The sequence below is a fragment of the Rosa rugosa genome, chromosome 4, assembly GCF_958449725.1.
Source record: "Rosa rugosa chromosome 4, drRosRugo1.1, whole genome shotgun sequence".
In the NCBI taxonomy this organism is placed as follows: domain Eukaryota; kingdom Viridiplantae; phylum Streptophyta; class Magnoliopsida; order Rosales; family Rosaceae; genus Rosa; species Rosa rugosa.
In genome coordinates this window covers 43,199,623-43,227,012 of record NC_084823.1, presented here as the reverse complement: position 1 = coordinate 43,227,012, position 27,390 = coordinate 43,199,623, and the positions used below count along the sequence as shown (strand labels likewise).

The 27,390-nt window shown below is 38.9% G+C and overlaps 6 protein-coding genes across 6 annotated transcripts; 1 reads left to right on the top strand and 5 right to left on the bottom strand.

Annotated features, from left to right (window-relative positions):
* Positions 1-2,347: 2,347 nt before the first annotated feature.
* Positions 2,348-4,517, top strand: LOC133745681 (protein STAY-GREEN homolog, chloroplastic-like). The gene is made up of 4 exons (XM_062173793.1): positions 2,348-2,715; positions 2,833-3,006; positions 3,306-3,473; positions 3,933-4,517. The coding sequence occupies exons 1-4, from the start codon at positions 2,587-2,589 to the stop codon at positions 4,275-4,277; spliced, it is 816 nt and encodes a 271-aa protein (XP_062029777.1). The 5' UTR covers positions 2,348-2,586; the 3' UTR covers positions 4,278-4,517.
* Positions 4,518-4,946: 429 nt separating this feature from the next.
* Positions 4,947-6,971, bottom strand: LOC133707450 (uncharacterized). Its single transcript, XM_062133022.1, has 4 exons — positions 6,639-6,971; positions 5,716-6,521; positions 5,551-5,628; positions 4,947-5,458 (listed from the first exon to the last, which is right to left on the bottom strand). The coding sequence occupies exons 1-4, from the start codon at positions 6,961-6,963 to the stop codon at positions 5,192-5,194; spliced, it is 1,476 nt and encodes a 491-aa protein (XP_061989006.1). The 5' UTR covers positions 6,964-6,971; the 3' UTR covers positions 4,947-5,191.
* Positions 6,972-7,064: 93 nt separating this feature from the next.
* LOC133744863 (uncharacterized) lies at positions 7,065-9,478 on the bottom strand. Its single transcript, XM_062172893.1, has 4 exons — positions 9,412-9,478; positions 7,430-8,818; positions 7,168-7,346; positions 7,065-7,079 (listed from the first exon to the last, which is right to left on the bottom strand). The coding sequence occupies exons 1-4, from the start codon at positions 9,476-9,478 to the stop codon at positions 7,065-7,067; spliced, it is 1,650 nt and encodes a 549-aa protein (XP_062028877.1).
* Positions 9,479-10,201: 723 nt separating this feature from the next.
* On the bottom strand, positions 10,202-14,719 carry LOC133745680 (B-type cell cycle switch protein ccs52A-like). Its single transcript, XM_062173792.1, has 10 exons — positions 13,944-14,719; positions 13,728-13,850; positions 13,453-13,557; positions 12,353-12,532; positions 12,097-12,159; positions 11,795-11,989; positions 11,220-11,321; positions 11,070-11,132; positions 10,885-10,953; positions 10,202-10,643 (listed from the first exon to the last, which is right to left on the bottom strand). The coding sequence occupies exons 1-10, from the start codon at positions 14,439-14,441 to the stop codon at positions 10,590-10,592; spliced, it is 1,452 nt and encodes a 483-aa protein (XP_062029776.1). The 5' UTR covers positions 14,442-14,719; the 3' UTR covers positions 10,202-10,589.
* A 2,891-nt stretch (positions 14,720-17,610) lies between these two features.
* Positions 17,611-18,946, bottom strand: LOC133706535 (uncharacterized). The gene has a single exon (XM_062132075.1). It carries the CDS (start codon positions 18,651-18,653, stop codon positions 17,724-17,726), a length of 930 nt encoding a protein of 309 aa, XP_061988059.1. The 5' UTR covers positions 18,654-18,946; the 3' UTR covers positions 17,611-17,723.
* Positions 18,947-19,920: 974 nt separating this feature from the next.
* Positions 19,921-21,966, bottom strand: LOC133706502 (expansin-A7-like). The gene is made up of 3 exons (XM_062132048.1): positions 21,771-21,966; positions 21,077-21,392; positions 19,921-20,519 (listed from the first exon to the last, which is right to left on the bottom strand). Exons 1-3 carry the CDS (start codon positions 21,925-21,927, stop codon positions 20,207-20,209), a joined length of 786 nt encoding a protein of 261 aa, XP_061988032.1. The 5' UTR covers positions 21,928-21,966; the 3' UTR covers positions 19,921-20,206.
* Between the last annotated feature and the right edge of the window lie 5,424 nt (positions 21,967-27,390).

Sequence of the window (27,390 nt, the reverse complement as noted above, 5' to 3'; positions counted from 1 at the left end):
CTGTTTTAGGGTTTATTTGATTGATACTCTTATGCACACAGTTTGGGTTGTGTAATTAGTAAAGTATTAGAATGAGAAATTAAATGGGTGGTGTATTGAGTAGGGAGTGTGTATTAAGTAGTTAGGGATGTGTATTTAAAACTGCATTCTCAAATCTCAACAACTCGGAAGATGTTTACAATGTAAAATAGTAAAAACTATAAACATTTTGGAAGATGTCCGTGCAATAGTACGGTTTTGTGTCCCTACTCCCTACCAAGTTTCAAACAACCCAAAGAAAATGATATGACCTCAACCGATCCATGATCTACCACCATATAGTCCTAGATTACCACGTGGTAGAATTAAGTGGTGGTCTCGTCCAATATACAATCAGCATTTGAGCTTGATAATCCACTAAATCAATTAAATATAAACACAAACATATTACTGCGTAAACTAATATATTAGTCTGAATCATGAACACGTGATTCTCTCTCTCTCTCTCTCTCTATATATATATATATATATATATATCTATTATATTAAGCAAATTCTTACTTCCCATGGTTAAATTTTTGAAAATCCTATTATGCCCTTTGTTAATTGAATTGTTTAGTAAATAAAAATTATATTATGAGGCTAAAATAATAAATAAATCAAATCAGTTATTTTCTCAAGAAATAATAGCCAAAAAATAAGGAAAAAATGCCACGTTTTGAACCGTTATGCTGCCTTTAATTTTTTTTTTCTTTTTTATTTTCTTAAAACTTCACCTTTTTTTTTTCAATTTTTTTTTCACTATTTTTCTTTTTTGTTATGAAAGCAAATTGGCAAGCGCATGCCAAGAGACTAGTATATATATATTAGATATTAATATCTAAGGATTTCCTTGATAGACCTACTTTTGGATTGCATATTCACATCTCGACCGTTCAGTTTTTAGGTATGTATGAATATATCATCTCTGCAAATTTTCAGCCAATGCCAAGAGGCTAGTATATATATATTAGATATTAATATCTAAGGATTTCCTTAATAGACCCATTTTTGGATCACATATTCACATCTCGACCGTTCAGTTTTTAGGTATGTATGAATAGATCATCTCTGCAAATTTTCAGCCAAATTGATAATCATTAAGGCATTCAAAACTGCGATTTACAATTATGAACACGAACGATTCAGGTTGAACAGATTTGGTTCGTTTATTGATTTAATCTAATTCGATACCTTAATGATCATTAATTTGGCTGAAAATTTGCAGAAGTGATCTATACATTAGGACCTAAAAACTGAACAGTCGAGATATTGATATGCGATCGAAAAATAGGTCTATCAAGGAAATCCTTAGATATTAATATCTAAGGACCTCCTTAGCAGAGAATGACTATGTGTGTGTGTATATATATGCAGTTCAAAAAGAGGGATAAGAGAAGTAAAATGTTATTCGTGGTGTTTAGCTAGTCAGTAACTGAGCAAAGAAATTATACTCAATCACCATTAGATATAAATCCAATGGTGGAAATAATAGTTTTGTTTTTCGTACAAAGAGTGGTTAATCATAATTTTTTTGATTAGTTACTAACTAGGTGAATATTATTGGGAAGACATGTGGAGTTATATGTGGGCTTTCAATTTGTTGAAGGTCTATGTGGACTTGCTGGTTCTGGAAATTGCGCGTGGGCATGGGACATTACTTCGCTAACCAGCCCTGGTTAGCTTAAGCTGACCAGGGCCAATAATATCCTGAATTGCTTCCCTTCTCAACTCAATAGGTGGGTTCTTCGATGTCTAACAATTCAACTTCAAACCCGGTCACTTAAAACTCAGATTACTAGAAAGGAAATTTTACCCCTTGGTGCAATCCTTGAGAAGCCATGAGCATGATCTTTTGGCCGCGAGGGAGGACATTGATGAGGTTGAGAAAGGACCTTCAGATCCTACCCAGACCTAACACCCCTCTTGTTTCTCAGTTTCTCCCTCATGTTCTTCCGGCCATATTGATTGGTGGAGGAACCCATAACCAAGAGCTGAGAAGAAGAAGAGAAGAACTTTGAACAGGTGTCTGGCTGTGAGAGAGCCACGTACGACATGGTTAGGAAGGGCTGACCATATGTGGTCAGCCAAGTATTTTCCCGTGGGAAATATGGGGAGCTGACAGAATGCTCCAAAGGAGTCCAAATGTAACAGTAACAGTTGAGTCGGTACAATACGATAGCAAATCATTTGGAACAATTTACGGTCCAGTAATGAAAAGAGTCTAGTGCCTTTCAAAAAAAAAAAAAAAAGAAGAGTTTAGTGTGTAAGCAACTGTTTGATCAACTGCCATAATTGCCTAACCGACACGTCTCTCAGAATCAAAATCTTCAACGTTTCAAATGCCAAGCTCACAAGCAAAGCAAAGGTCCTCTTCTCGTAGTTGGCACTTAAAGCCACAACCCACAAGTTATTCCCAAAGCAAAAGAAGAAGCAAAACTAGCAAAGCACCCAAGATTTCAGGAGCTTCCTTTCCTTCTTTTCCTTCTATCAGTTCTATGTACAGTATAAGCTTATTTAAGCAGTGAATACGCAATTTTGTGTAGAAAATTGGGCCGGTACTCGGAGATGAGTACTCTTGCTGCTGCTTCTTTGCTTCCTTCAGAGTTTAAACCTTCACTCTCTTTATCTGACCCCAAAAGCTCTCTGTTTTACCATAGAAGAATACCGAAGAAGAGGAACCAAGCGTTAGTTCCTGTATGTAACTCTGTCTCTTCCTCTCTTTTTTTTCACTAATTTTACAATAAGTTGGGTTTCTGTTTTTAGTGATTATGAACAAGAATTTGGTATTGATTTGTGGGTTCGATTCATTAGGTTGCAAGGATATTTGGGCCAGCCATATTTGAAGCATCAAAGCTAAAGGTTCTGTTCGTAGGAGTGGATGAAAAGAAACATCCTGGGAATCTTCCAAGGACTTACACACTTACTCATAGTGATGTAACCTCAAAGCTCACTCTGGCCATCTCACAGACTACAAACAATTCTCAGGTAATCCTGATCTGCAAAACCAATATTCAAACATGCCTTTTTTTTGGTTTAAGCAAAACCCATATGCCCAGATCCTTATATTTAAATATTTTTAGGGGGTTTTCTCTAGATACTCAATCACATGTCTTCAGTTGTAATATATTACTCTTCAAGTTTTGTTGTTATGCCTTTTGCTTTTGTTGTGTATCTGTGTTTTGCAATGGTTTATAGTTTATAACTTCATATTGGTAAGTGTTGGCCTTAAACAAAGTTTGTGATTGATAAATTTGAAGGAAGAACTAATGGGAATTGATTTGCAGTTGCAAGGATGGTACAACAAATTACAAAGAGATGAGGTTGTGGCAGAATGGAGGAAAGTAAAGGACAATATGTCTCTCCATGTTCATTGCCATATAAGTGGAGGTCATTTCCTTTTGGATTTGTTTTCAAGGCTGAGATACTTCATCTTCTGCAAAGAGCTTCCTGTTGTAAGTTTTCATAGTGTGATCATTTCTCTTTGTTATTGTTAATTTTAAATCAGTAACAGTTGTTACTAGCACTCTCTCGTTGCTTCGTGGTACCTTAACGGGCACGTAACTAGCTAGAGTACCTAAAGTTCAGTACCGAAAGCTACACAAGAGTGTCAGCTCAATTATTGTCAAAGAAAATGCTAATTACGTAATTAATTAACTTACCAAATCACATGGTAGTGGACCTATTTTCTTAAAAGTAAGTAATTACTGGTTATAAAACTGAATGAATGAAGCACTGCCACATGGTTTGGTAAACAAATTTAGGTATTCTTAGTTGAATTCTTAAAATTAGGCTATAGATTTCAACGATGGTGTACCGCATCCTTAATGAATCATGTCCATAATAATTTTCATAGCTGTGCCTTTTGTTAAAGGCAAACAAACCCTTAATGGAAAGGTCACATGTCTACACAGGTTTTGAAGGCCTTTATTCATGGAGATGGCAACCTGTTCAACAGTTACCCAGAATTGGAGGAGGCTTTGGTTTGGGTTTACTTTCACTCCAACATTCCAGAATTCAACAAGGTTGAATGTTGGGGCCCACTCAGGAATGCAACATCACCATCTGGTAGGGGACACCAGAAGGCAGCTTCCTCAAGCAACCAGGAGGACTTGGTGCCAGAACCATGCCAAGAGGACTGTAGCTGTTGCTTCCCACCACTGAGCTCCATCCCATGGCCCCAAGAGCTTCCCCAGCCAAATGAAACTGGATATGGGGCCCAGCAGAGCTTTCTGGGGCAAACTCGAGAACCAAACTAATAAACTTTTTCTTTGGTTTTCTTTTATTGGTTAATGTAAGAACTAAGATGTAAATAGAGACCTAGATGATTACGAAAACCCAATTTCATAGTTGATGCATTACATTACCTGTCCAGTCACTCCAGTCCAATTCCAGATTCTTCTGAATGCATGTGTACAAATTACGGGTTCAAGTTGGCCAAATTATTGTAATATTTAACTAAAATTGGTCATTATCATATTCTTTTTTTTTTTCTCCTACTTTATGAAATGTATTGTGTACAGTATTTATATTTTAGAAAATTTAAATTTTGGATTAAATACTTGTTACTCCTTATACTTTTCACTGAAAAACAGTTTAGTCCCTCGGCTTTTAAATTTAACAGGTAAGTCCTTAAGCTCTCATTTCTCACACTTAAGGTCCACGCCATCCAATACCCGTTAAAAAATTCTGTTAAGTTGCCAACATGGCAAATACTGCGTTGCCAGCTCAGCTGGATGCCTGCCACGTCAGTATAAAATGTCCAAATTACTCATGGCCTAATTTCACCCTTCTTGATCCCAAATTCCCACCAAAACATATATGAAGCAGCCTAACCAAAACCAAAGTTTGATCCCAAAGAAAAATCTGGACACATTGTAGCAGAAATATTGATCAGATTCAAAACGATACCAAAAATAGTCAAAAAGTACAATGAAAACAGCAACTTTCCTTCATTCATAATGGTCCCAAAAATACAAAGTTTTTGCAGCATAATCTAGCCCTAAAACAAAGCTCTAATTTACCAAAAACAAAAATTAGAGCATTACATCCTCAATGGTTCAGCAAACTAACATAGCTCTAATCATCTTATCAAAAGATTAGAGCTAGCAACCAAGTGACACAGCACAAGGTTGCCCAAAACAAGAGGATGTCTAATCTTCCATTTCAATAACTAATTTCCATCTCCTTTACCTGAATTGTTCTTGATCCTTTGTGAAGACCTTGATGGTGTTGCAACCTTGTCTCTTGATGCCGTAGAAGGCTGTACAGGCCTTGAACTCATGCTGGCAGATGTAGCTTGTACGGGTCTTGATGTTGTAAAGGCATTTGGGGCAGTTGGAGGCCTTGGTCTTGTATTTTCACTACTAGATTTTGGAGGCCTTCCACTTGCAGGTCTGTTTGCATCAAGCCTTGCTGCCCTCAAGTTAGCCATCTTTTTCTGGACACACATTAATTTAGAGGCATATGAATCAAGGCAGCCCATTAGAGCAAACATATACAAAACATCTATATAATAAAGTGGATTATTACCCTTTGATACTCAACCCTCTCCTTGGCTTTTTGCCTCAACTCATTTGCAGTCATAGGTGCTTTTTGCCCTTTCTTTGACTGCAGCAAGTAACAACCATATTAAATCACAAAATTAAAGCATTTCAATTAGCAAAACAAGTCATATACCAGAAACACTCAACTCACCATATTTTGGGAAGTTTCTCCCTCATTAGTGTTGAGCTTCCTCTTCTTAATACCGGCAGCTGAAGTCTTCTTTCCCTTACTTGGCAAATGTCTTTGACAGGTTTTCATATTGTGACCTTCTTGGCCACAGTTGCTACACTTGAGGGATCTTTGTATTCTTCCAATTTTTCCAGTACCATTGATGACCACCTCTGAAACATCCTTAATCCTTTTTGTCTTCGGCCTACCAGGCTGCCTTGTATATTGTGGAGGTAGGATACTTGGACCATCACCATTGGACCACATGTCCATGCTATTAACTGGCTGAATGAGGTGACTGTAGATACTCATGTACGTCTTCTTGAGATAGCAAGGAGCAATGTAGTCATCGGGTTCAGCCCTCATGCCATTAATTGCACAAATGGCATGTTTGCAAGGGATGCCGGTTAATTCCCATCTTCGGCAAGTGCAAGTCCTCAAGTTAGTGTCCACAACATTTTTGGTGCCTTCAATATTCTCAATCTCAGCTTTGCCACCACCATTGAATGTTGGGATGCAATCCTCCGCAGCTTTCACCTTATTCTTCTCAATGATATTCCTTGCTTTGGGGCATACATTTCCATGGTAAGCCTCCATTTTATCCCTTCGAGTACGAATCCTCCTCATTAGCTTCAGCCTTATCTCTTCCAACATAGTGACAGGGGGCTTGCCCCTTGCGTCCAAGATCAATGCATTGAAACTCTCACAACCATTGTTGATGAGCATGTCACAATCATAACCAGCAGGGAAGTATGCCCTTGACCAATGTTTTGGGGGCCTCTCGGGCTCTGCAAAAAAAAAAAAAAAAAAGGATATTCATGCATACAAAGTCAGAACCAATTAGTCAACAAAAATCTAAAATACACTAAAATACTAAATTAAGACATTTATGGAGAACACATCACCTGACAACCATTTATAAGCATCCTTATCAAGGGTCTTCATCTCCTCCATCTCCTTCTGAAAATAAGGCAAAGTTGTTGCCTTTGCACACTTCCACATCTGATCTTTCATAACTTTTCCAGGAAACTTCTTGGTGAAGTTAGTCCACAAATGTCGTGCACAAAACCTGATCTGTGCAGATGGAACCACCTCTTGTAATGCAGGTTTCAAACCTTTTTGCTTATCACTTATGAATATCCAGCCTCTACCATTATTCTCACAGCTCAGATCCTTGCACAACAACTGTAAAAACCAAATCCAAGAGTCCTTTGTCTCCAGCTCAACCATTGCATAAGCAACAACCCATGAACTGTTGTTAGCATAAATTCCGACAGCAGTTAGCAGTTGGCCACCAAAACATGTCTTCAAATGAGCTCCATCCAAACCAATCAATGATCTGCAACCTGCCTTGAATCCATTCTTCAAAGCTCCCAAGCAAATGTACAACCTCTTGAAAACAGCTGCCTTCTCGGAGTTGCTGAAGTCACAAACCAAGTCAATTGTGGTTCCTGGATCAGCCCTTTGAAGTTCCTTCCCATAATCAGCCAGTCTTGCATACTGCTCCTTGATGCCCCCTTCTACCTCTAACAATGCAGCTCTCTTTGCTCTATAGGCCATACTTTTGGAAACACCTGCCCTAATGCTTGCTGACATAGTCTTAGCCAAATTCTCTACATTATCAAACAACAGTGAATCAGTTTAAAAAGTGAAACATAACCAACAATTTGTGTCTAAAATTGTTTCGAATGTATACCTGGTTTTATGGCTTCATTAAGAGCAATTTGATCCTTGAACTTGGTTGTTAAGTATTTCTGCCGCACCATGCTGTTGTTAAACTTCCTATAGCAGTTATGCATGGGATTGTACCTCTTTATCATCAAGGTGCTTTCATGCTGCATCTTGGAAGCAAACAACTCAAAAGGACAGTTGTTTTCCTTACAGACCACCCTCAACCTTGTCTTATCATTCTTTATGTAGACATACTCCCACCCCCCTTGGATTGCCTTCTCCCTCAATGCATCCCTCAAAATCTGTACAGTTGCAAACTGCATCTTTAAACAGAAATTGGGTTTCTTCATATCCGTGCTTGGGTTGAATTCTATACCAACTTCCTCCAACTCCCCATCTGAATCAATTGCATGTTGCATCCTTTCTTCATCAGAATCATCAACCCTATACATATCCTCATCATCATCATCCCCCATATCAGGTGCAATAGACCCTAAACCACTAGTACCACTACTTTCTACCCCTGAACCCTTACCCTTCGTAGCCTCATCTAACTGGGCTTCCTCCAACCAGTCCTCCTCATCAGTACCATAATGCTCGTAGTCTTCGTCATCAAATTGTGGATCATAATCACCATCTGTACTACTATCCCCATCCTCACTCAACTCTTCCGGCTCAATCCCGAAAGATTGAAGATAATCCATATCATCTATCAGTTTGTCACTGCACTGCACACCACCTGAACTGCTAGCCCCTACACCACTGCCAGTTACCCCACCTGAACTACATGGTACACCAAATCCAGGATACTCCAACAACAATGGTTTTTTAACTGACCTTTCATCCACGAGTTTACCTTTACCCTTGTCTTTTGCATCTCCTCCAGCAACACAACTTCCTTGAGTAGTAGGACACACATCATCAATTTCTTTAATAATCACCCCCTTGCTTCTGCTTGGTCTAGGCTCAGCTGGCAGCTCCTTGATGACACAACTTCGAGGCTTCCTAGGCTCATCAGGCAGCTCCTCTATCACCACACTGCTACCTTGACTAAATAAGAAGTCTTCGTATATGTAGATGTCGTCATCATCTTCCTCAAAAATACCCTTAACCTCCATGTGATCCAAGTACAGTGTAATTATCCTAACCAGGGGCACTGCCTTACACATTGTCACAACATCACCGTCGGATTCCAGTTTGGTCAATGGATTATGCTCATCACCCACCCTATACCAATAGTCAATTCTCTGATCATAATAGCCTTGATTAAGCTGCCTAACCATGTTATCAACTTCTACTAAGGACATCCTGTCCTTGTCTACGTTATCGTAGAAGTCAACCTTCCCTCCTACATAGTCATTGTTTAGTATGCAGCCTCCATGAAAAACTTTCATGGTGAAATAGTCGGGGTGAGCTGCAAAACAGTGAATGATAATCAATTAGCATGCAAGCAAAAAAAGATAATCCAACTACTTATTATACTTGGCCATAAAGAGGTAAACGCCAAACATATCCCTTTACAGCCATATAGGACCACTAGCCCACAAATTGGACCACAACCAACAATTCCACTATCACTGCAATATTAAAAGCAGTTGCGCTTTCTACTTTCAACCTTGACAAAACTAACAATATTAAAATCGAACCAACCCATTTCAATAACCATGGTTATCCATTCTGCAGCTAAAGTCATGCATACAAAGCAATTTTCATACCCAAAATCCCTAGACCCAAAACCCAGAAACCAATAAAGAAACAAACACCAATTTTAAAATTAGCAAACCCCAGAACTCGAAACCCTAACCAAAAGTTTAAAACCCAGAAATTTTTAAGACGACAAAACCAAATCCTTTATCAATAGCTCATAGAACAACCCAGAAAGCACGAAAAGTTTAAAACCCCCCAAATTTTTTTAAACCCTAGTATGGAAACAATCGAGCCATACAGAGTAGGATTTAAACCATTTCGATTCGAAAATAGAACTTTCGATTCGAAAATAGAACTCACAATATTGTGGGATATCATTATTGCCGCCTTCTACATCTCGAGGAACCCAGATATCGTCGTCCGCCATCCCAGCCACATCCACCTCTCTCTATCCGCCGCAAACAACCTTGGATTCCACTCAGGTTTTCACTATAGTCTTCGACGATGAGTGATTCGATCTTCGAGATATGAGATTATGGATGCAGATTTTCGGGGTTAAGAGGTAACAGTGGTTTAGGAGCGATTTTGAATTTTTAGGGTTTGTTGGGGGAAATGGGGTGTACGGGCTGATTCGAAACGGGGTTAGGGTTGAATTCGATTCGGGGCATTTTCGACATTTTACAATCTATCTGGCCTATGTGGAACTGGGGAGGTGTCAGAACGTTTGCCACGTCAGGCGGATAACAGAGATATTGGATGGCGTGGACCTTAAGTGTGAGAAATGAGAGCTTAAGGACTTACCTGTTAAATTTAAAAGCCGAGGGACTAAACTGTTTTTCAGTGAAAAGTATAAGGAATAACAAATATTTAATCCTTAAATTTTTTATTATGAATTAGCATGAAAAAGAGTAATTTTCAAATAGCCTCACTCTTGAAATTTTGTCCTTTTTCCTGATCGTGTTCAACCTTAGTTAAAGGATCTACTCGTTCTCTTCTCCATTTGAACTAGTTGAGAATTAACGATGTCATTACCCTCAATCTAATTTATTGGTTTAGTGAATGAAGTTTTAATTTCTCGAAAAAAAGAAAAAGGATTTACTCTTTTACTTTCTCAACTTCATGATGGAGCCTATGAGTGGGAGCACACAAGTGAAAGAATGATGATTGATTAATTTACAAAGAATGTGAAAATCTGTTTGCATCACAATGGATAAATTATCATTTAATTTCTGCTCTTAATAATATACAAAGCGAGGGAGCACCGAGCAGGTGAGAGACAATTAATAACACCTCCCCTCTATATATATATATGAACCAGAAAAAAGCTATATCATCTACTTGAACAAAACCAGCAAACCCTTCCCTCCAGACATAGCCTTCAAGGTCCCAACAGTCTCTGGTTATCTGGGGTTTGACCAATTGTCAGCGCTTTTATCATGTCAACAAGCCAATGACATGTCATTATATGGTTCCCATTCTTGACTGGTACAAGAAGTCTTCGAAGGTTGTCGAGTTTGTGTAAAGTGTCCTGCAGGAGGTCACCTGATGATGGTTCTGCCTAGACATGATGCTCCGATTTCACTTCCCGTATTCTGCAATAGGAATTCAATTACATGAGTTTTATTCATCTTCAGCTTGAAATTCAGTAGAAAGTCAACCAATGAAACACTGTCTTTGTAAATCAATTTTATTCTTTCTTTTCTTCTTATTGGAGGACATTAATTCACAGTATTAGTAGTTTAGTACTATTTTCTGCCGAGAATGTGATTAGAATTTAGGACAATGTGTTCATCACTTCAATATTGAATTTTCATCAACTATTGAATCTTGTACCTGAGATTTAGGGGAAGGAAACACATTCCAAAACCTAAGTGTTTCATCTCCTGCTCCTGTGACAATTGTCTGAAACAATAAACAATATAACAGATAAGAATACGCATAATGAAACCTAAAAATTTGCAGAATTATGAATGAAAGGGACGAGGGATTATGATTAGAAAGAATTGCGGGTACAGAACCTGTCCGTCAGGTGAGATGGCAAGATAAAGAACTCTATATGTATGGCCCGTGAGAGTTGCCAGCTGCATCAGCAAATGAAAATTTGAAACTAAAATTGATAACTGACATTTCTTGGTTGCATGAATCACAAATAGATGAGATGTTTGTACCTTGGACATCGTAGGATATCTCCAAACTATTATCTGATTTTGGGAGTACCCGTGCGTGCTGACGAGCTCATTGACATTTTTGGACCACACAAGATTGCAAACCTACATACATACAATGAACATATGTACAGCTTAGCATTGTCACAAAAAGAGGGAGGGAGGCAGGGATTTCTGATAAATTCTTTTCTATGAACAGGATATTTCAACAAATAGCAGTGCATCCGACATGAGCTATGTTCAACTTTTCCCCAGCAATATTCCCTTGTGCAACCAACATAGACAACCAAAAGGATGCAAAACAGAACCAACATAATCAGATTCAAGTAGTGAATGTTGGAACCCATTTCATCTTTAGCATTACATGGGAAAGGTCAAATTCAAAAATTTCGAATTTGAGTGGCAGAATATCTACTTACTAAAGAAATGAAGAATGACAACTACCAAGTTTCAAAACTTTTTAGGCCTTCCCTTGCAATCAAATTCAATCAAAAGGTAGAGCTTCCCTACTGCATGCATGCTTAGACCAAATTAAGAGGCGTAAACAAGAAAAAATAATAAGGCGGCAAGTTGTTCACCTGACTTCCAGTGTCCATGCAGCTCAAGTGAGAGTTAGTGGTTGTATTCCAGAAACGGATACATCGGTCTGCAGTTCCTCCCCCAGATGCAAGAAGTCCATGAAGATGGGGGGACCATGCAATAGCTTTCACGGCAGCAGTATGCTCACAGTATTTCAGCACGGGTTGAGTTGAATGTTGATTCCAAACAAAAAGCTGTATATGGATGGGATCAGTCATAAAAAGAAAGCATGATCTAGTTACAATGCACCAAAGAGAAGTTGCGCAAGAATGAAAAAAAAAAAAAATATGCAATCACATACTCTATTATCATTCCCGCCTGATGCCAACTCACGGTTGTCATAAGACCACTTCAGTCCACAAACCTAAAAGACAATCAAATGCTATTCAGGTTAAGCAAAATATAAATTAAACAGAAAGCATACAAAACAACAGGCATGTTACAGAAAGTAAAAATTGGGAGAAGGAAGAATTAGACAACAAGTGAAAAACTGAAAGTACACTAGTTTTGATTGGCCTAGGTCCAATTAAACTGAACATGAGCTAAAAGGTTATTACCTCTGACTTATGTCCAGAAAGTTTGCTAACGAAATCTTCCTGAGCGCGTATATCCCGTTGAAGAATACTCTTGTCACGGCTACCAGAAGACAACATGGATGAACTCCAGGCCAATGCCCCAATACGTAGACGATGGCCCTCCATAGTTCTTACCCTCTTACAGCGAGATGCATCCCAAATCTGCACAGAAGATAACCAGTGGATCAGCCAATTATTCAACAGCACATATACAAGTGCAAAAAATTTGTAAAAAAGTGGTGGCATGAAATTCATGGGATAATTCTTCATAATAATCAACTCACATACTAATACTCTGCAACTGTCACATGAATTTACAATATAACCTAATTATTGTGACCTGGTTCCCACCTTAAGGATAACAGTAGCCATTTACAGATAACCAGATGTAAAGGTTAAAGATCATGCACAGAGGATCAGACTCACGAAATGCACAAAATTCAGAAATCCGATCGTGTTTGGACTCATAGTTCCTAACTTGTATCCACAGTGTGCAGGGTTTGGAGGTTCTGTAAACGGTAAATAATGGGACCAAAATTTGTGAGCCTAATGTTATCTTGTTTGTTCTCTAAGATTTGTAGAGTGAGACATCAATTTCTCAATCAGATCAAATCTTTTTTTAACTAAATGATGCAATCCTCTGAAATGAGGTACCCTACCTAACTGAGCTCGTTCTCTATAATACATATTGATTGTAGATAGTTTATGGTCAAGATGAATTTTAACATGATCTATTGATAGTCGTATCTAAAACAATACTTTGGTTCTACAATGAGTTAATACTAATCCATAGCATCTCATCATGAACCAGCGACATTAGATATGATGTGTTGGTGTGAGGGGCAATACTACTACGGAGTCCAGGCAGGGGATTTTATATGCAGCCAGACATCTAGCTTATGTCCTAACAACAAAAATCTTACACAAATTTTCTGGTTAATATAAGTATTTTCAAGCAAGAAGTTGTTGGAGGCCATATTCTTCATCTTAAAGTTAAAAACTTGGTCCTTTCACATCCCAAGTTTAAGCATTTAACAGTACAACATGTCTATTAGATGCGATTAAATGCAACTATCTCTTACTTGGACTTTCCCATTGCCAGTTCCCACAGCAAGATGAGTTCCCCGCTGCGCCCAGCCAACCGAACAGACACTATCATCAGTCCCCAAATCGCATAACTTAGTTACCTGCAAGTAGCATGCAATGCAGGTCATAAGAGTAAAAGTTCCAAACTTTCATACATACACCACCAGAAGCAAACAACCAGATGATCAAAACAGTCACAGAAAGCTCAAAGGCTGTGAAACAATGTCGAAACTAGCACACAGAATCTAAATCAGTAAAGCTAAGAGCTCACCTTACTACTACAAGCATTCCACAAATAAACACAGTTCCCTAACCCCACAGCCAATACATTATGCGAAGACCAATCCACCAGATTCAGATAGAAATCGTCTTGCAAAGCCGGTGCATCCAAAACCTGAAGAACCAAAACACACCACAAGCAATTCATAAAACCCGAGAAGGCCCAAATCCGAAAAAGCCCAAATCCGAAAAAGCTCAGAGCTTTTACCTTATACGGCGACCTGGGGACCTTCCTGGGGGTCTTCACCGGACTATGATGAACTCCGGTGACCACGTCATCATCAAACCCAAACGGCAGCAGCGAGTGCATGGACCGCCGGGTCTCGCTCTTGAACCGGAATATATTCTGGTTCGGCGGGTTCATCAGCCCCCGCCGATCGGGGGTCGCCGGAGGAATCACTCCGGCGGTGTCGGGGCCGAAGAGGGCGGCGCGTAGGAGCGTGGTGTAGGCGCTGGAGGTCTCGTCGGACTGAGAATTCGTCGGCGATTTGATGTCGAACAAACCAAAGTTAGAGCCGGATCTGCTGGGTATGAACCTATCGGAGTAGATGGTCCGCGACGGCGATCGGTGGTGGTGGTTGACGTTCAGCATTCGCTCGATGTGCCGGGCCGGCGTCTCCGGCTGGACCGCCAGAGGCGTCGGCGGCGGCTGATTGAGCTGCGTAGAAGAAGAAGAAGAAGAAGAAGAAAGCATAGGATCGTCCATAGAGGATCAGAGCTTCTCTTGGCTCTGTTGTGTGTGTGTGTGTGAGATTTTTGAGGTTAGAGATGGGTTGGATTTGATGGGTTTGGAATCTGGGGAGCTTTTTTACTGTTGATTTTTCCCGGGAAGGAGAGGTAAGTCGGTTAATAATTTCCCGGGAAAATCATAAATCCACCTTTTATAACTAGTGTGGTGGGGAATATGGGCTCTTTTTGGTTTAGTGGATAGAGAGAGAGAGAGAGAGAGAGAGTCCTGTAGTGTTCGGGTGTTTAAAGCTTGGAGCTTTAGGGTTGTGGATCTTATGAGCTTTGCCTAAACTAAGAGGTCATGAAAAAGGTTTTCTCTTGTGAAAAATGTTTAGGTTTAATGGATGTGAGGGGATTTGGGTTAAGTGCAACAGCATGCATGCATTTAAAATTGGAGCCAAAATTGAATCTATTTATGTATGAATTTATTGATCGAGAAATTATGAACTTATTTTATCAGTAACTGAACAAAATTTAATGATATTAAACGTATGATTTTAGTATTGTTTATTGTCTTTTCAGGACGCGTGATCTGATTATAGCTCTGATTAGAAGATGGAGATGAAAATTATTATTGATCGACTAGTTAAGTCAATCTTGTTGGATATTTTACCAAAATAAACCCCGAATCCTTGATTTTGAAAACATTATATCGTCATAGAATAACCGACCAAACGTTATGTGAAAAATAGCTCAACTAAAATCAATTTCTTTTATCCTAATAGTCTTTTTAATTAGATTGAAAAGGCCGTAAACAAAATAGAGACATTGTGATTAGTGGTAATTTGCTTAGAAATTAGAAAGAAAAATCATGTAAACATCATTGGATGAGGTCTGGTCGTATCTATCCTTAAAAGAGTTCTATTCCTAAAAGACCAAGGACAATTATTAGGTTCACCCCTTGGGTGAATGACCATATTCACCATCTCTTGCAATTAAGGCATAATAACTTTATAATTTTCTAATCCGACCATTCATGTTGTATAACGTAGTACAAAGATTATTTCTGTAAAAAACCAATCAAATTGAAGATCTGTTAGTTATTCATTTTTATGAAATACATGGACGGTTCATCATAATAGTAGTAAGTGTTGTTATAACCATCTATTTGTTTTATTCAATTAGATAACTAAACGATTTCTGATTAGATTGATTTTTTACAGAGATAATCTTTAAAGACTTATTTAAGATATGGACCGTTGGATTATGAATTTATTAAGTAAAAATATGTTAATTGACAATAGGGGTGAATATGCTCGTTCACCATATGGGTGAACCTAAGAAGCGTTCAAGGTCTTTCGAAGAGCTTTCATCATAGTGGACTTGTCCAGAGCAACTCTTCTCAAAATCTAAAAGGTGCTAAATCCTCTGCTGCTCAGGAAGCCAGGAACATTAACATCATCATAAAAAAAGTAAAAAAAAAAAAAATTAAAGAACTATGAAATCGAAGAGAAAAAATTACAGTGAAATTTGTAATCGACCTCTCTCATATTAAAATCACGATCTCTAAAATCCTTGCATGGATTTGCACATGCATGGTAATCATTAGATGTCTAAATCCATCCTGTCATGAATATTTATTATAGCAAAGCACATGCTTGATGCTCCTGATTCTCTCCGAAATCTTGGATCATATCAAAATTCAATATGATATTAAAGGCCATGCCATGTCCACTATATGAGACAATGGTAGTTAAGTTCACAAATCAAGCATATGAAATTGTAGTTCCATCTTCCAAGAGATGATGATGCTCCGATTTCAATTCTTTCTGTTCTGGAATCAATCAACATTTTTACATGAGCTGTAATCTGTTTGGCCATACATAATCATATTAGATAGGAAATATAACAACTAGCAGATTGGAACTGAACTAGAATAAAATGTAGGTTTCCCATGCAGGGGAGAACATCGAGCACAATATAGCTGATTGGCTTTAATTTAGTTTGCTAGGAAGTGATGGATACCCTCCTATCGGATCGGGATTTTTGTCATAAGGGCTAGAACGTGTCCACAAGGAAATTAGTTCTCTTTGTTTTTTTGAGTGCCTTTCCTTTTGGGTTTAGGGCTGCACTAATATTCATTTACAGTGGACACTTTGAGCTATTCTTTGGGAAAGGTCTGGGCTTTAAGCTCAGTTTGGTGGGCTGATCTTTAAGAAGTGGATTCTCATATAAAAGAGTCTAAGCTATTTGGAAATTGTATGCAATTTGAAGCATCCAACATTCGAGATCAACTGCCTTTTAAACAAAGTAGAGATCCACCAGCAGAAAAGGTTTCAGAAAACTCTGCATTACATCTAAAAGTTATTAGTTGTGAGCATCTAAGCCTCAAACTTATTAGTTTAGGGATGGGAATGCAGCTGCAGATAAGATGGCAAACTTAGGTGTTTCAAAACACTCATTTACCTGGTATCCTAGCCCTCCTGCAGAGCTTCACAGGTACTTGCAGACGGATTTTTTGGGACTCCCAAATTATTGCTTCACAGGTTGCTGAGATGATTATGTTCGTCTGTCTTTCTTGCCCGCACCTTCTCAGAGGCTTTTATTCCCAGGAGGTCGTGCGCAAAGTTAGCTTCATAAGCATCTACATGCAGGCGCATGCGAATTTCTGGCATATTTCGTGTGTCCAGTTTTCACTTTTGTGGCTGATTTTTTCTTCTTTTAGATTTGTTCATGAGGGGGAAGTTTCCCTCTCTTCTCTTTCGCTGTTAATTTTGTTTTCTCTCTTGGACGATGTATTTTTCTTCTTTATTATTAATAAATTGAGTTGGGGGACGGGCGGTGGGTTCCCAGAGTGGGGCAGACCCTTCACCTTCGGGTTTGAGGGTGGGACAAGTGCCCTGCATTGTCTGTCTCCGAGGAACTAATATCGCCTAATCCCTTTCTCCTTAAAAAAAAAAAAAAAAAAAAATATTAGTTGTGAGCATCTGTATTCTGCACAATCCAGATTGATGAGAGTTTACTTAAATGTTGAATTATGCAATATTTTACTCACTTAAGTCTTTCCTTCAGTTTTACAATGTGATTCAGATCAGTGCTTCTGCTTGCAAATCTGAAACTCTCTAACATGACTAAGCTTTGTATTCTAATTGCAAGTAAAGCTTGTAAAAGTTGAACTCAGCTGATTCTTTGAATCAAAGGATCCTTCAAAAAATTCGGTTAACTAAATTCAATGTTATCACAAAATAAATACATTTATCAATTCATCTAATAATGTTACAAAAAAGAATCAAGTATGAACAAAATTGAATGCACTATTTCAACGAGGACGAGGAGGTATATACTCTTGTTCAATCGCTGGAGTAGTTCGTGTCCCTGAAGCTGTAGGAGCTCTAACATGTCCAACCATTGATACCTGTAAAGCTTCTTCTTCATAAGCTCTTCTCTCCATCTCCACGATCCTCGATTTCTTCTTCCCCTTCACAAGCATTGCCACCAGAAGCAACCCCAAAAGAAAAATACCTATTGCACACCCAACTGTGCTACCAACCACCACTTTCCACTGGCTAAGCTTCTTCCTCAGTGGAACTGGCGAGGGCTTCTCAATCACCAATCCGAAATGACCATGCCTTTTCGCAACACAAATGTAAGGTGAAGCCTCCTTTGCTAGTGTCACTTTGCCATCACCTTCAAAGCTAGCACATAAAGGCCTTGTAGCACCTAATTCATTGTTCACCCTTGTGATGTTTTTGAAGTCTATAGTGATGGGATTTTCTAGAGCTTGAATTCCTACCTCAAAAGGGTTGCTAAAGTTCACATCAGTACCAGCATTATAAGCTAATAGGCCTAAAATTGGGGACACAAGCTGGTACCCAGATAAGTCATAGTTGGCATAATATATAGATGACCAATTATATCCCAATTTTTGTGTAACTACCATTACCCTCTCTGCACATGGATTCACAGACACACCAATGCCTAGATGAAATTCCTTTACCTGCGCGCCGTACCTTCGGAGACTGCCACATCTGAATCTCGCTGTATCAACTGTGATGCCAGAGAAGTTTGCTGGTAAATGAACATTGTGCAGTGTTCCTGTCCTGGAGTATGTTTTATAGGTCTTGAAGGTGTAGTCTCGGATGAGAAGGTCGAGAAGGCGAGCTGATTTGATCTTCTGAGCTTCACTGTTTGAAAATGTTAATGATATGGATGAAAGCAGTATGAGTGATAGAGTGAAGAGAGATCCCATGTGAGAAAATGAGCTTGGTTCTGAAAAACTGATGAAGCTAGTGAGTGATAGAACATAAATGTAGTATGGTTTTGTTTGATTTATTGGGCATGTAGCTAAAAGAATGGCTTGAATTCCTGTAAAACTACCTCTATATCAGCTTTCTGTGGATTGTAGAGATTGGTAAAGGGTTGCAAAGAGTGAAGCTTGCACTGTTTCAGAACTTTATAGCTCAGCAAAAGCTCTGCTGGATTAAAGGGTAAGCAAGCAAAAAGAGAAAAGAAAGTTCTTACTTTGTTTCTCATTATGAAGCTCTTGGATGGAATATATGTTGGGTGGTTTGACATTTTTGATCCAAAAGTTTCTCTGTTGGTTTGAATTTAGGTGGGGTCAATGGAAGACTGGCTTAGCTAACAAAAAAAAGTTTGGACAAAACAACAAATGTATGCTTGTTTTCTCAGAAATCAAAACTCGAGTACAGCTTCAGTGACAGAGTACGTATTTATGAACACAACTTAATTTAGAGTTCGAATCCTATTTTTCTCAACTTTCCTTTTACCCGAAAAAGAAAAGGAAAAAGAGGAACATATTGAGTTGGCCAGGGGGATGGAGTCACAGAGTCATATGGCAAAGGGGTCTTAGAAATGATGTTGGAGCTTGGGTGATGATTACAGTTTGTCGCAAAAGGAAGTGAAAAAGAGACTTGGCGTGCTTAGGCTTAGAGGCAATGAAATGGGAGAAAAGCATAGGCTCTTTGTGAGGGCATAATACCCCTAATTTGTGCTTTGAAAACATGTTCCCCACTTTAACCACTTTGTGGGTCTCACATTTTAGCAAGCATGGCATTCCATTTTGATTCCTCTCCCTTCTCATGGGCCCAAGGTGTCACAAAAACATTTAAAATACATGACATGCTAGCAATGACTAATGAGCATAGATAGTCTTGCTAAAAATGACTATGATTTAGGATTTCAAACATGCACCCCATTTGTTCCACGAAAAGCCGATGTGGGGTTTGAGTCGTTTGACTCTAGAGAGTTCATTGTTTGTTTCGTGTACTATGGGATCACAAGATTGATCATAAACTTTGTCATGGCTTGGACTGATTAGACATGGATGAGTTTGCTTCATTGCATTTTTTGACTTGTGAGTGAGCTATAATCATGAAAAACAGAGAAATTGGAAGTATTTTTTATTCATATAGGAAGAAGCAGTATGATAATTTCTACTTGTTTCCATAAAAAATAAAGAAAACAAGCAGCTGTAGTAGTACTCGTAGCATGTGAATCTTCTCTCCACGTTTGTGACTCAAGATTCACTTTCATAATATCAGATACAAATTACTTGTGAAAGGGGATTCAAACTCAGAGTCGCGGGTAAATAGTCTTACCACTAGAGAGCTACAAATTCCCGCTATCACCAGATACAAGCTACTGAAAGAAAAATTTGCCATACCAAAGCGATATATAAAGGCCTTGGGGCTAGTTATATTATGTATCAGAAGGATCAAACTGAGAAAACAAAAAAGTGATAGAGAGGACAATCTTAAGATTGCTCTGTTGTTTTGTACGTGATCAGAGGAAGTTGGTATTTGACTTGTAAGTCAAACCCACATTCCAATTAGAGGGTGCAACATTCCATGCAATGATGGTCTGCTTGGTTGTGTAGGAAGTGACCCTGAAAGAGAGAGCTTGGCCCTTCAAGGTTGCAAAAGCCTGGTATGAAGCTCCCCAGTTATGGCTCATCTTAATCCACCCAGATCTGGTTCCCTTCACCCACATGTTTTGGATGTCACCAGCTCCTCCCACATTCATCACATAGACCAAGAGCCAGTACCCATTTCCTTGGAAAGAGAATCTGAGACCCCCAGCCCTTATGCATGGTACCCTGAAAGCAAAACCACAGGATAAATGAGCATTCTACAAATTTATGTCTGTCAATATCTTACATAATCAAATGTTTAAGTGGAAACTTTAAGTTCACTCCATTTTGCAATCAATCATTTCTTCACAGTTAGGTAACATCAAGAACTAATTAAGGATGCATGGGATAGATTTTTCATTGATTTGATTAATCTTATTGTGTGGGTGCAATGCACTTATTTAGGAAATTAAGTGTCTCAAAAGATAATTCATCAAACACCTTTCGTCCATCGCATTGAGGAGAAAATAAATAAGATGAGGGCTGCATCTTCAGTCAAGTTTAATGATAGAAATATAAGGTTGATGATGTCAATTGTCCCCAATACCTAGTATATGAATCCACTATCACCAACTGTCATGATTTTATGTGATGAACGTACTGAGGGAAAGTTGAAAAAGATGACCTAAACTTAGGATTAAATTTTTCAAATTAATTGTTCTTTTTCTAATGTCAACTAACTTGGGAATATAAAGACTTCCTTGCAACCCAAGAAAATCCTAAAGTAAATTCTAAAGGCATACCTGCGGTACATGATTGGAACAATGCCAGCCTTCCACTGAGCAATCTTCATGAAGGCAGGCTTGGCCATGTCGAAGTGAGCCCTAGGAGGGTTGCACCAGCCTCCGGCATTGGAGTCCTGGGACCAGTTTGGCGGGCAAAGATTGGTGGCGGTAACAGTGGTGAACTGAACATTTTTAAAGCACCAGGGAGACTGATAACATTTGATCTGGAAACAAGCTCCACAAGAGTATCCATTGTTGAACAGCGTTGAGCTCAATGCTACAGTATCTGTTCCATAGCCATTGAGGAACAGGTTTCCATATCCACAAGCTCCTCCTTCAAAAGAGAAAAAAGAAACAAAATAAAACTTTTGCTAACATGATCACATGACAACATTCAAGGGGTACGCTAAAGTATATGTAAAACAACATGGCACTGATTTTGCTAACCTTGAGAGGGTTACAATTAATCACAAAGTAATGATATTTCATTTTTTGTTTCTGAACTATGGGGAACAAATTAAGTGGTATTTAAACCTTTACATTCATGAATAAGACCTAAACTATTGAATAACACATCGATCAATTTGATATCTACAACTTTCGTAGATATGATTTTCAAAGTCACTCACAACATCACGATATAACGTGTCAAATACTTGGCAAAAACTTAATCATTCACATATATGAATGAGCTAAAAACTGAAAGACATACCCATGGTCTCGGATGCAGTTTCGTCCCCGTAAAAAGTAGCATGAGCGAGTTGCCATGGGCTTGGTCGGTAAACCGCCAAGGTTGTTCTGCTTATGATTGCCAACATCCATGACAATAAGAGGAGGCTGAAACTCCATGAACGAAGGAAAGAAGCCATGGTAGTAGTTAAGAAACTTATTAAGGGCAGCAATGTTAAGCTTTTGGATCAACTCTGGGATGCTCATTGGATATTGTTGCTTGCCCTTATATAACGCTCACTTCAACGACTGCAAGACATGGAGGTGGCTCGAAACGCCTTCGTGACCACAACGAATTAGAGAATGTCCTACAAGTCAAATAAGGGTTTTTAATTTTCTTATAAAATATGAAGTGTTTTTCATGTTAACGTGCAGGCAGGTTTTGTTCCTTTTTTTTCAGATTTGTTAAGTGGGTGATAGACAATTTAAGATTGTGCGACGAATTGGAGCTAGAATAGAACACTAATTAATTTTTCCAATATTTCAGTTCTTATTTTGTCTTGAGGTTTATTGATGGAATGTACAGGTGTTGGTGACCATGTCTTTGTAATCCCCTCCAAGATAGAAGTTTCAGTCACCTCCTTTAAGTAAGCTTAGTTTTGCAGGTTTCTTCTATGGGGTAACATGTATATGATTCCAGTAGCAAGCGTCGGTAATTGAATAATATTGAACAAGAATATGAACAAGCTAGCTTTAAATCCCTAGTTTATTTGAATCAGTTTTAAGTCAAAATCTAAAAAATTATATCACATTTAGCCAAATGCTTGTATGCACAAAAGACGGTGGAGTATCGATTTGACTTTTTGTACCTAATTATTTGTACGAATTATATGTTAATTTTTGGATGTTATCTACAGTACGTAGAACATGCTAACTTATACGGAATTCGATCTCAATGTTTTTGCTGGATTTGAAGGTGGGAGATTCAAATGTCAATCTTATTAGATCAATATTTTGGATAAAGATCAAACGAAGTTGAGACTAGAACTTCTGAGTTATTATGTTTTTACACAGATTGACACATCTTAGCGTGTGTGTTTATTGAGTTGTTTTAAACTTCTTTTTAATCAAAAGTTGTTTTAAACTTTTGAGCTACACATGTTTTGGTTGAACTTCATAAATTGTATATTTTAGAGGAGCTTGATACAAATAACTATAGTCTCATCTTAATAAGAAACTTGTAATCTAAATCTCATTTAGAATACTTTTTATAAGATTAGTTTTGTTGCAGGTAGGGCTACTTAGGCTATGTTTGTGTCACGCCCCGAATTTTGAATAATCAATTCAAATCCGAAACATGAATAAACAATTAATACAAATAACGTTCTGAATTTTTTTCTCAGAAACAAACACACCACTCGCCACTCAACATAAAAACTCGAAAACCTCGAGTTAATTATTACAATTCACTCTTACAAGGTAAAATTGTAAAGCTCTAAATGAGCATAACAAACCTCACAATATAATGCTGTAATTCACATAACACTACTCTAAGCAGCCCGATCACCGTCCTGGTTCTCCTGACCTGCAGGGTTATCCGCTACACCGTTTGAATAGTGTACCGGGATTGCAACAACACAAAACCCGGTAAGCTTTTGACAGCCCGTATGAGTAAAAAGAAATGAACGGTTGCTTTATTATTACACAATACTTTTAACTCAGTAACAACCAACAATCTCAACATCTGCAAGGAAACATCAAACAACACACGGAAATCCACAACGAATGCATTTCCACAATCCTCTAACCACAATATCACCACTTTGGTCCTACAATCACTCAACCCCTTATATCACCACTTTGGTCCATCCCAACAACACGTTAGAGCTCTAACTACATCGCTACTAGTCACCTTGGCCTAGGTGCAAGTAATACGACATACTTCGGTTAAAAATAAACCGTCGCACTTTGGACATCCCCATCCTCAGCACAATATACTTCGGTTAATAATAAACCGTCGCACTTTGGACATCCCCGTCCTCAGCACACAACTTCGGTTAATAATAAACCGTCGCACTTTGGACATCCTCGTCCTCAGTACACAACTTCGGTTAATAATAAACCGTCGCACTTTGGACATCCCCGTCCTCAGCACACAAACACTCCGGTTATCTATAACCGTCAAACTTCGGACACCTCGTCCTCAGAATCCTACATTCTCCAACTCTATACATCCTCCAATGTAAATCATGAATATTAACAAGAACTCATCAATCATGATCATCACATATAATTATGGTAAGTCAATTTCAATTCATAGTAATTTAATCATCCCAAATTCCACACTCTTCAATGTCACACCATTCCACATATAATCACGTAAATATATATATACGTAATCACCCACTCAGGAATGACCACTAATACCAACTATAGTTCACACAAGAAAATCGTGAAATTCATTTTGTATAATTAAAATCATTTTACTTACCTATGGACCGTCGTTGATCAAGTCTGTATGATTTAAAACAAATATTTATTTCATAAATATTTTCACACAATTACAACTAAAATAAAGTAATTAAAAGTGCTCGGTTCGTAATATGAACCACGTGAGTTTTACTCACCTCTAAATTCCCGCTGCGTCTTCTTAACAGCTCAAAATACAATTTCACGAATCGTCCGCCAAATCAAACCGTCGATCACCTAATCAAACATGACCTTAACTTAGCCAATAACTCAAAAAACAAAATCAAACGACAATCCAACGGTCGGATCGAAATTAAATGATGATCCAACGGTCGGATCCTCACGGATCGCCTTTAGGATCACCCTCAAAAAATCATCACGAAGATCCAACGGTCGGATATTCCTGAATCGTCCTTACTAACATCTTCACAAATTTATACGAAAATCCGACGGACGGATTCTCACGAATCGCCTCCCTAATCACTGTTTTGCATTTATAGGAAGATCCAACGGTCGGATCTTCGCCCATGACCACACAAAGCCACTGGGACAGTCATAAGATCATCATATCAAAACTACAAGTCCATCTGACGGTCCTAACTTCACAGATCACAAATCTAACGATCGAAATCGATCTAAACTTAAAAATTCGTAACTTAATCATACGATATCCAAAAATTGCGTATAATATATCGAAATGATCGTATTGAAATATAGAATCTGAAAATGTACAGAAACCATATTTTTGATCCCCGGAGGTGGCCGGAAAGGGCCGCCGGAGTTAGTGGCAGAGCCGCCGCCGACCACCACCAATGGTGTCGGGGCCGGGCTGCTCTTCTTCCTCTCATCATGCTTAACAACTTTCATAACTACCATGTAAGCTGAAAATGACCGGAAGTGGTTGAAACTACCTAAAACAGTCGAGGTGGCCGGAATTTTTCCAGAAACCGGTGAGAATTTGCAGAAACCGGCGAAGCTCCGATCAACGTAAAAATGTCCTCCTTTCGCTTCGATTCCTTCAGGAGACTTGTTCAGAACTTAAAGACGAACGCACTGGTTCAAGAATCACTCAAAACGAAGCTCTACAGCTCGAGATATCTTGATCGAAAGTTTCGGTAGCCGGAAAAATTCCAGAATCCGGTGAGCTTGAGTTCCGACGTAAAAACTTCCACTACTCGCTTCGATCCCTTCTGGAGAGTTGTTCAGAACTTCAAGGCGAGCTCACTGGTTCAAGAATCACTCAAAACGAAGTCCTGTAACTCGAGATTTTTGGATCCCTTGCTCCGTTTCGATTCAAGTCGGGGTTGAACTCCAACCGCCTCCAGAGACAGCGCCGCCGTGAAAGGGTGTTTCTGGGAGTTTCAGATGGTTGAACCGAAGCTGTGGACGAAGTTTGAGGAGGTTTCGTGATCTGTAGCTCGAGTTATCACACTTGGAAAGAAATCGGGGCTGGACGTACCCGGTCTCTTCGCCGCCGTTTCCGACTGTGCCGTGACCCAAAACCGCTGCAGGTAGCTTCGCAAGGCTGAGATGATGCCACTGGAGGTTGTCCGGCGTTGAATGATGGCCTGTGGAGGAAAAGAGAGCTTGGAGAAATTTTTGCTTTGTTTCGGTATCTTTCGGACGAGAGAGAGTGAGAGAGAGAGGTCGATAGAGAAACGAAAAAAAAGAAACAGAATGATGGCTCTCCGACAAGAGGAGGACCGTTACAGCTAAAGGGAGGGGTGAGAAAACTAAAGGAAGGGTGAAATGTTTGTCTTTGATTCTTTCACGAGATGGTATTATTCCTCTATCGAGGTTCGTATTATTCCTCCGACGAGTTTCGTACAATTCCTCTAACGAGGTTATTACAGTTTGGTAGGGCTGTTCTTTGAGAAAAAGCTGGCTTCTGCTTATTTCTGAGAATAAGTGGCTGAAAAGCAAAGCTGCTGAGTGTTTAGTAAACTAGCTTTTTATAGGAGCTGTCAGTGGCAGAAGCAGTGGGAAAGTGTTTGGTAAATCAAACTGGCTTGTGCTTTTTATTTGTGAAATGACCAAATTGGACATGGGAGATTTTTTTGCCTTGATTATATACCAAACAATGTTGTTCAAATCCTCTTGTTATTATTTTTAATTTTTATTATGTTCTTATTAATTTTTGTTAACTTTCAATTTTTATAAATCATGGTGACTATATGATTAATATTGGACAATTTTAAAAATAACTTATACAAATATATTAGTAACATTAATAACAATTTGTTTCTGGTTCGCATCAAATGTTCACGTTATTACGCGCATTCATCAAACTTTGAGTAATGTTATTTCTTATTGTTTTCATTTCTTGTGCACCGTGACCATGATATTCTTTTTCTACATCATCATCCATTTCTATCTCACCACTTGACCTATAACCTTCTCTTGCTTCACTGCGGACAAAATGTCTATCACCATGTGCATGCATCCGTATATAATTATGAAGTGTCATGGTAGCAATGACAATCTTCACTTGCTTTTCAAATGAATAACCTTGCATGTCCCTTAAAATCTTCCACTTTTTTTTCCAAACTCCAAATGTGCATTCTATAACGCTTCTAAGAGAAGAGTGTGCTTTTTCTTCACTAAAAAGATGTATTGCTTTCCCTACCTTGCCCTTCTGCTTTCCCTGCCAATTTCCCCTTCCCAATTCATTATCTAATTCCTTCACTAAATCCCCACATAAAAATTCCTCAAACCTCAAAAAAAAAAAAAAAACCTGCTTGATTTTCTTCATCATCGTCTTCAAACTCATCATGGTTGCCCTTGGAAGCCTTCGCCATGTCCGATACACACTGCAAAATGACACAATCAATTTCTGCCAAGAAAACAAGAAAAAGAAGCCAAATTTAGAGAGGAAGAGGGAAAAAAGAGAGTACCTTTGAGGTCGGAGGAGTGGAGATGGGTATATCGACGTCGGGGCTGCGGTCTATGATGACGGACGGAGATGGAGAGCGGTGACGGGGAGCAGCGACGATGTGAGGGAGAGAGATACGTCTGTGATGGGGAGCAGCGACGATGCGAAGGTGACGGGGAGCTTCGAGGATGCGGCGGTGAGGGAGCAGCGAGGATGTGATCTGCGGGTGTGATGAGGGAGAGAGATGGGGAACAGTTACCAATTTGGGAAATGCGTAGGGTTAATGGTTCAGCTGAAATTGTTTCAGCTTGGAAGGGTATCT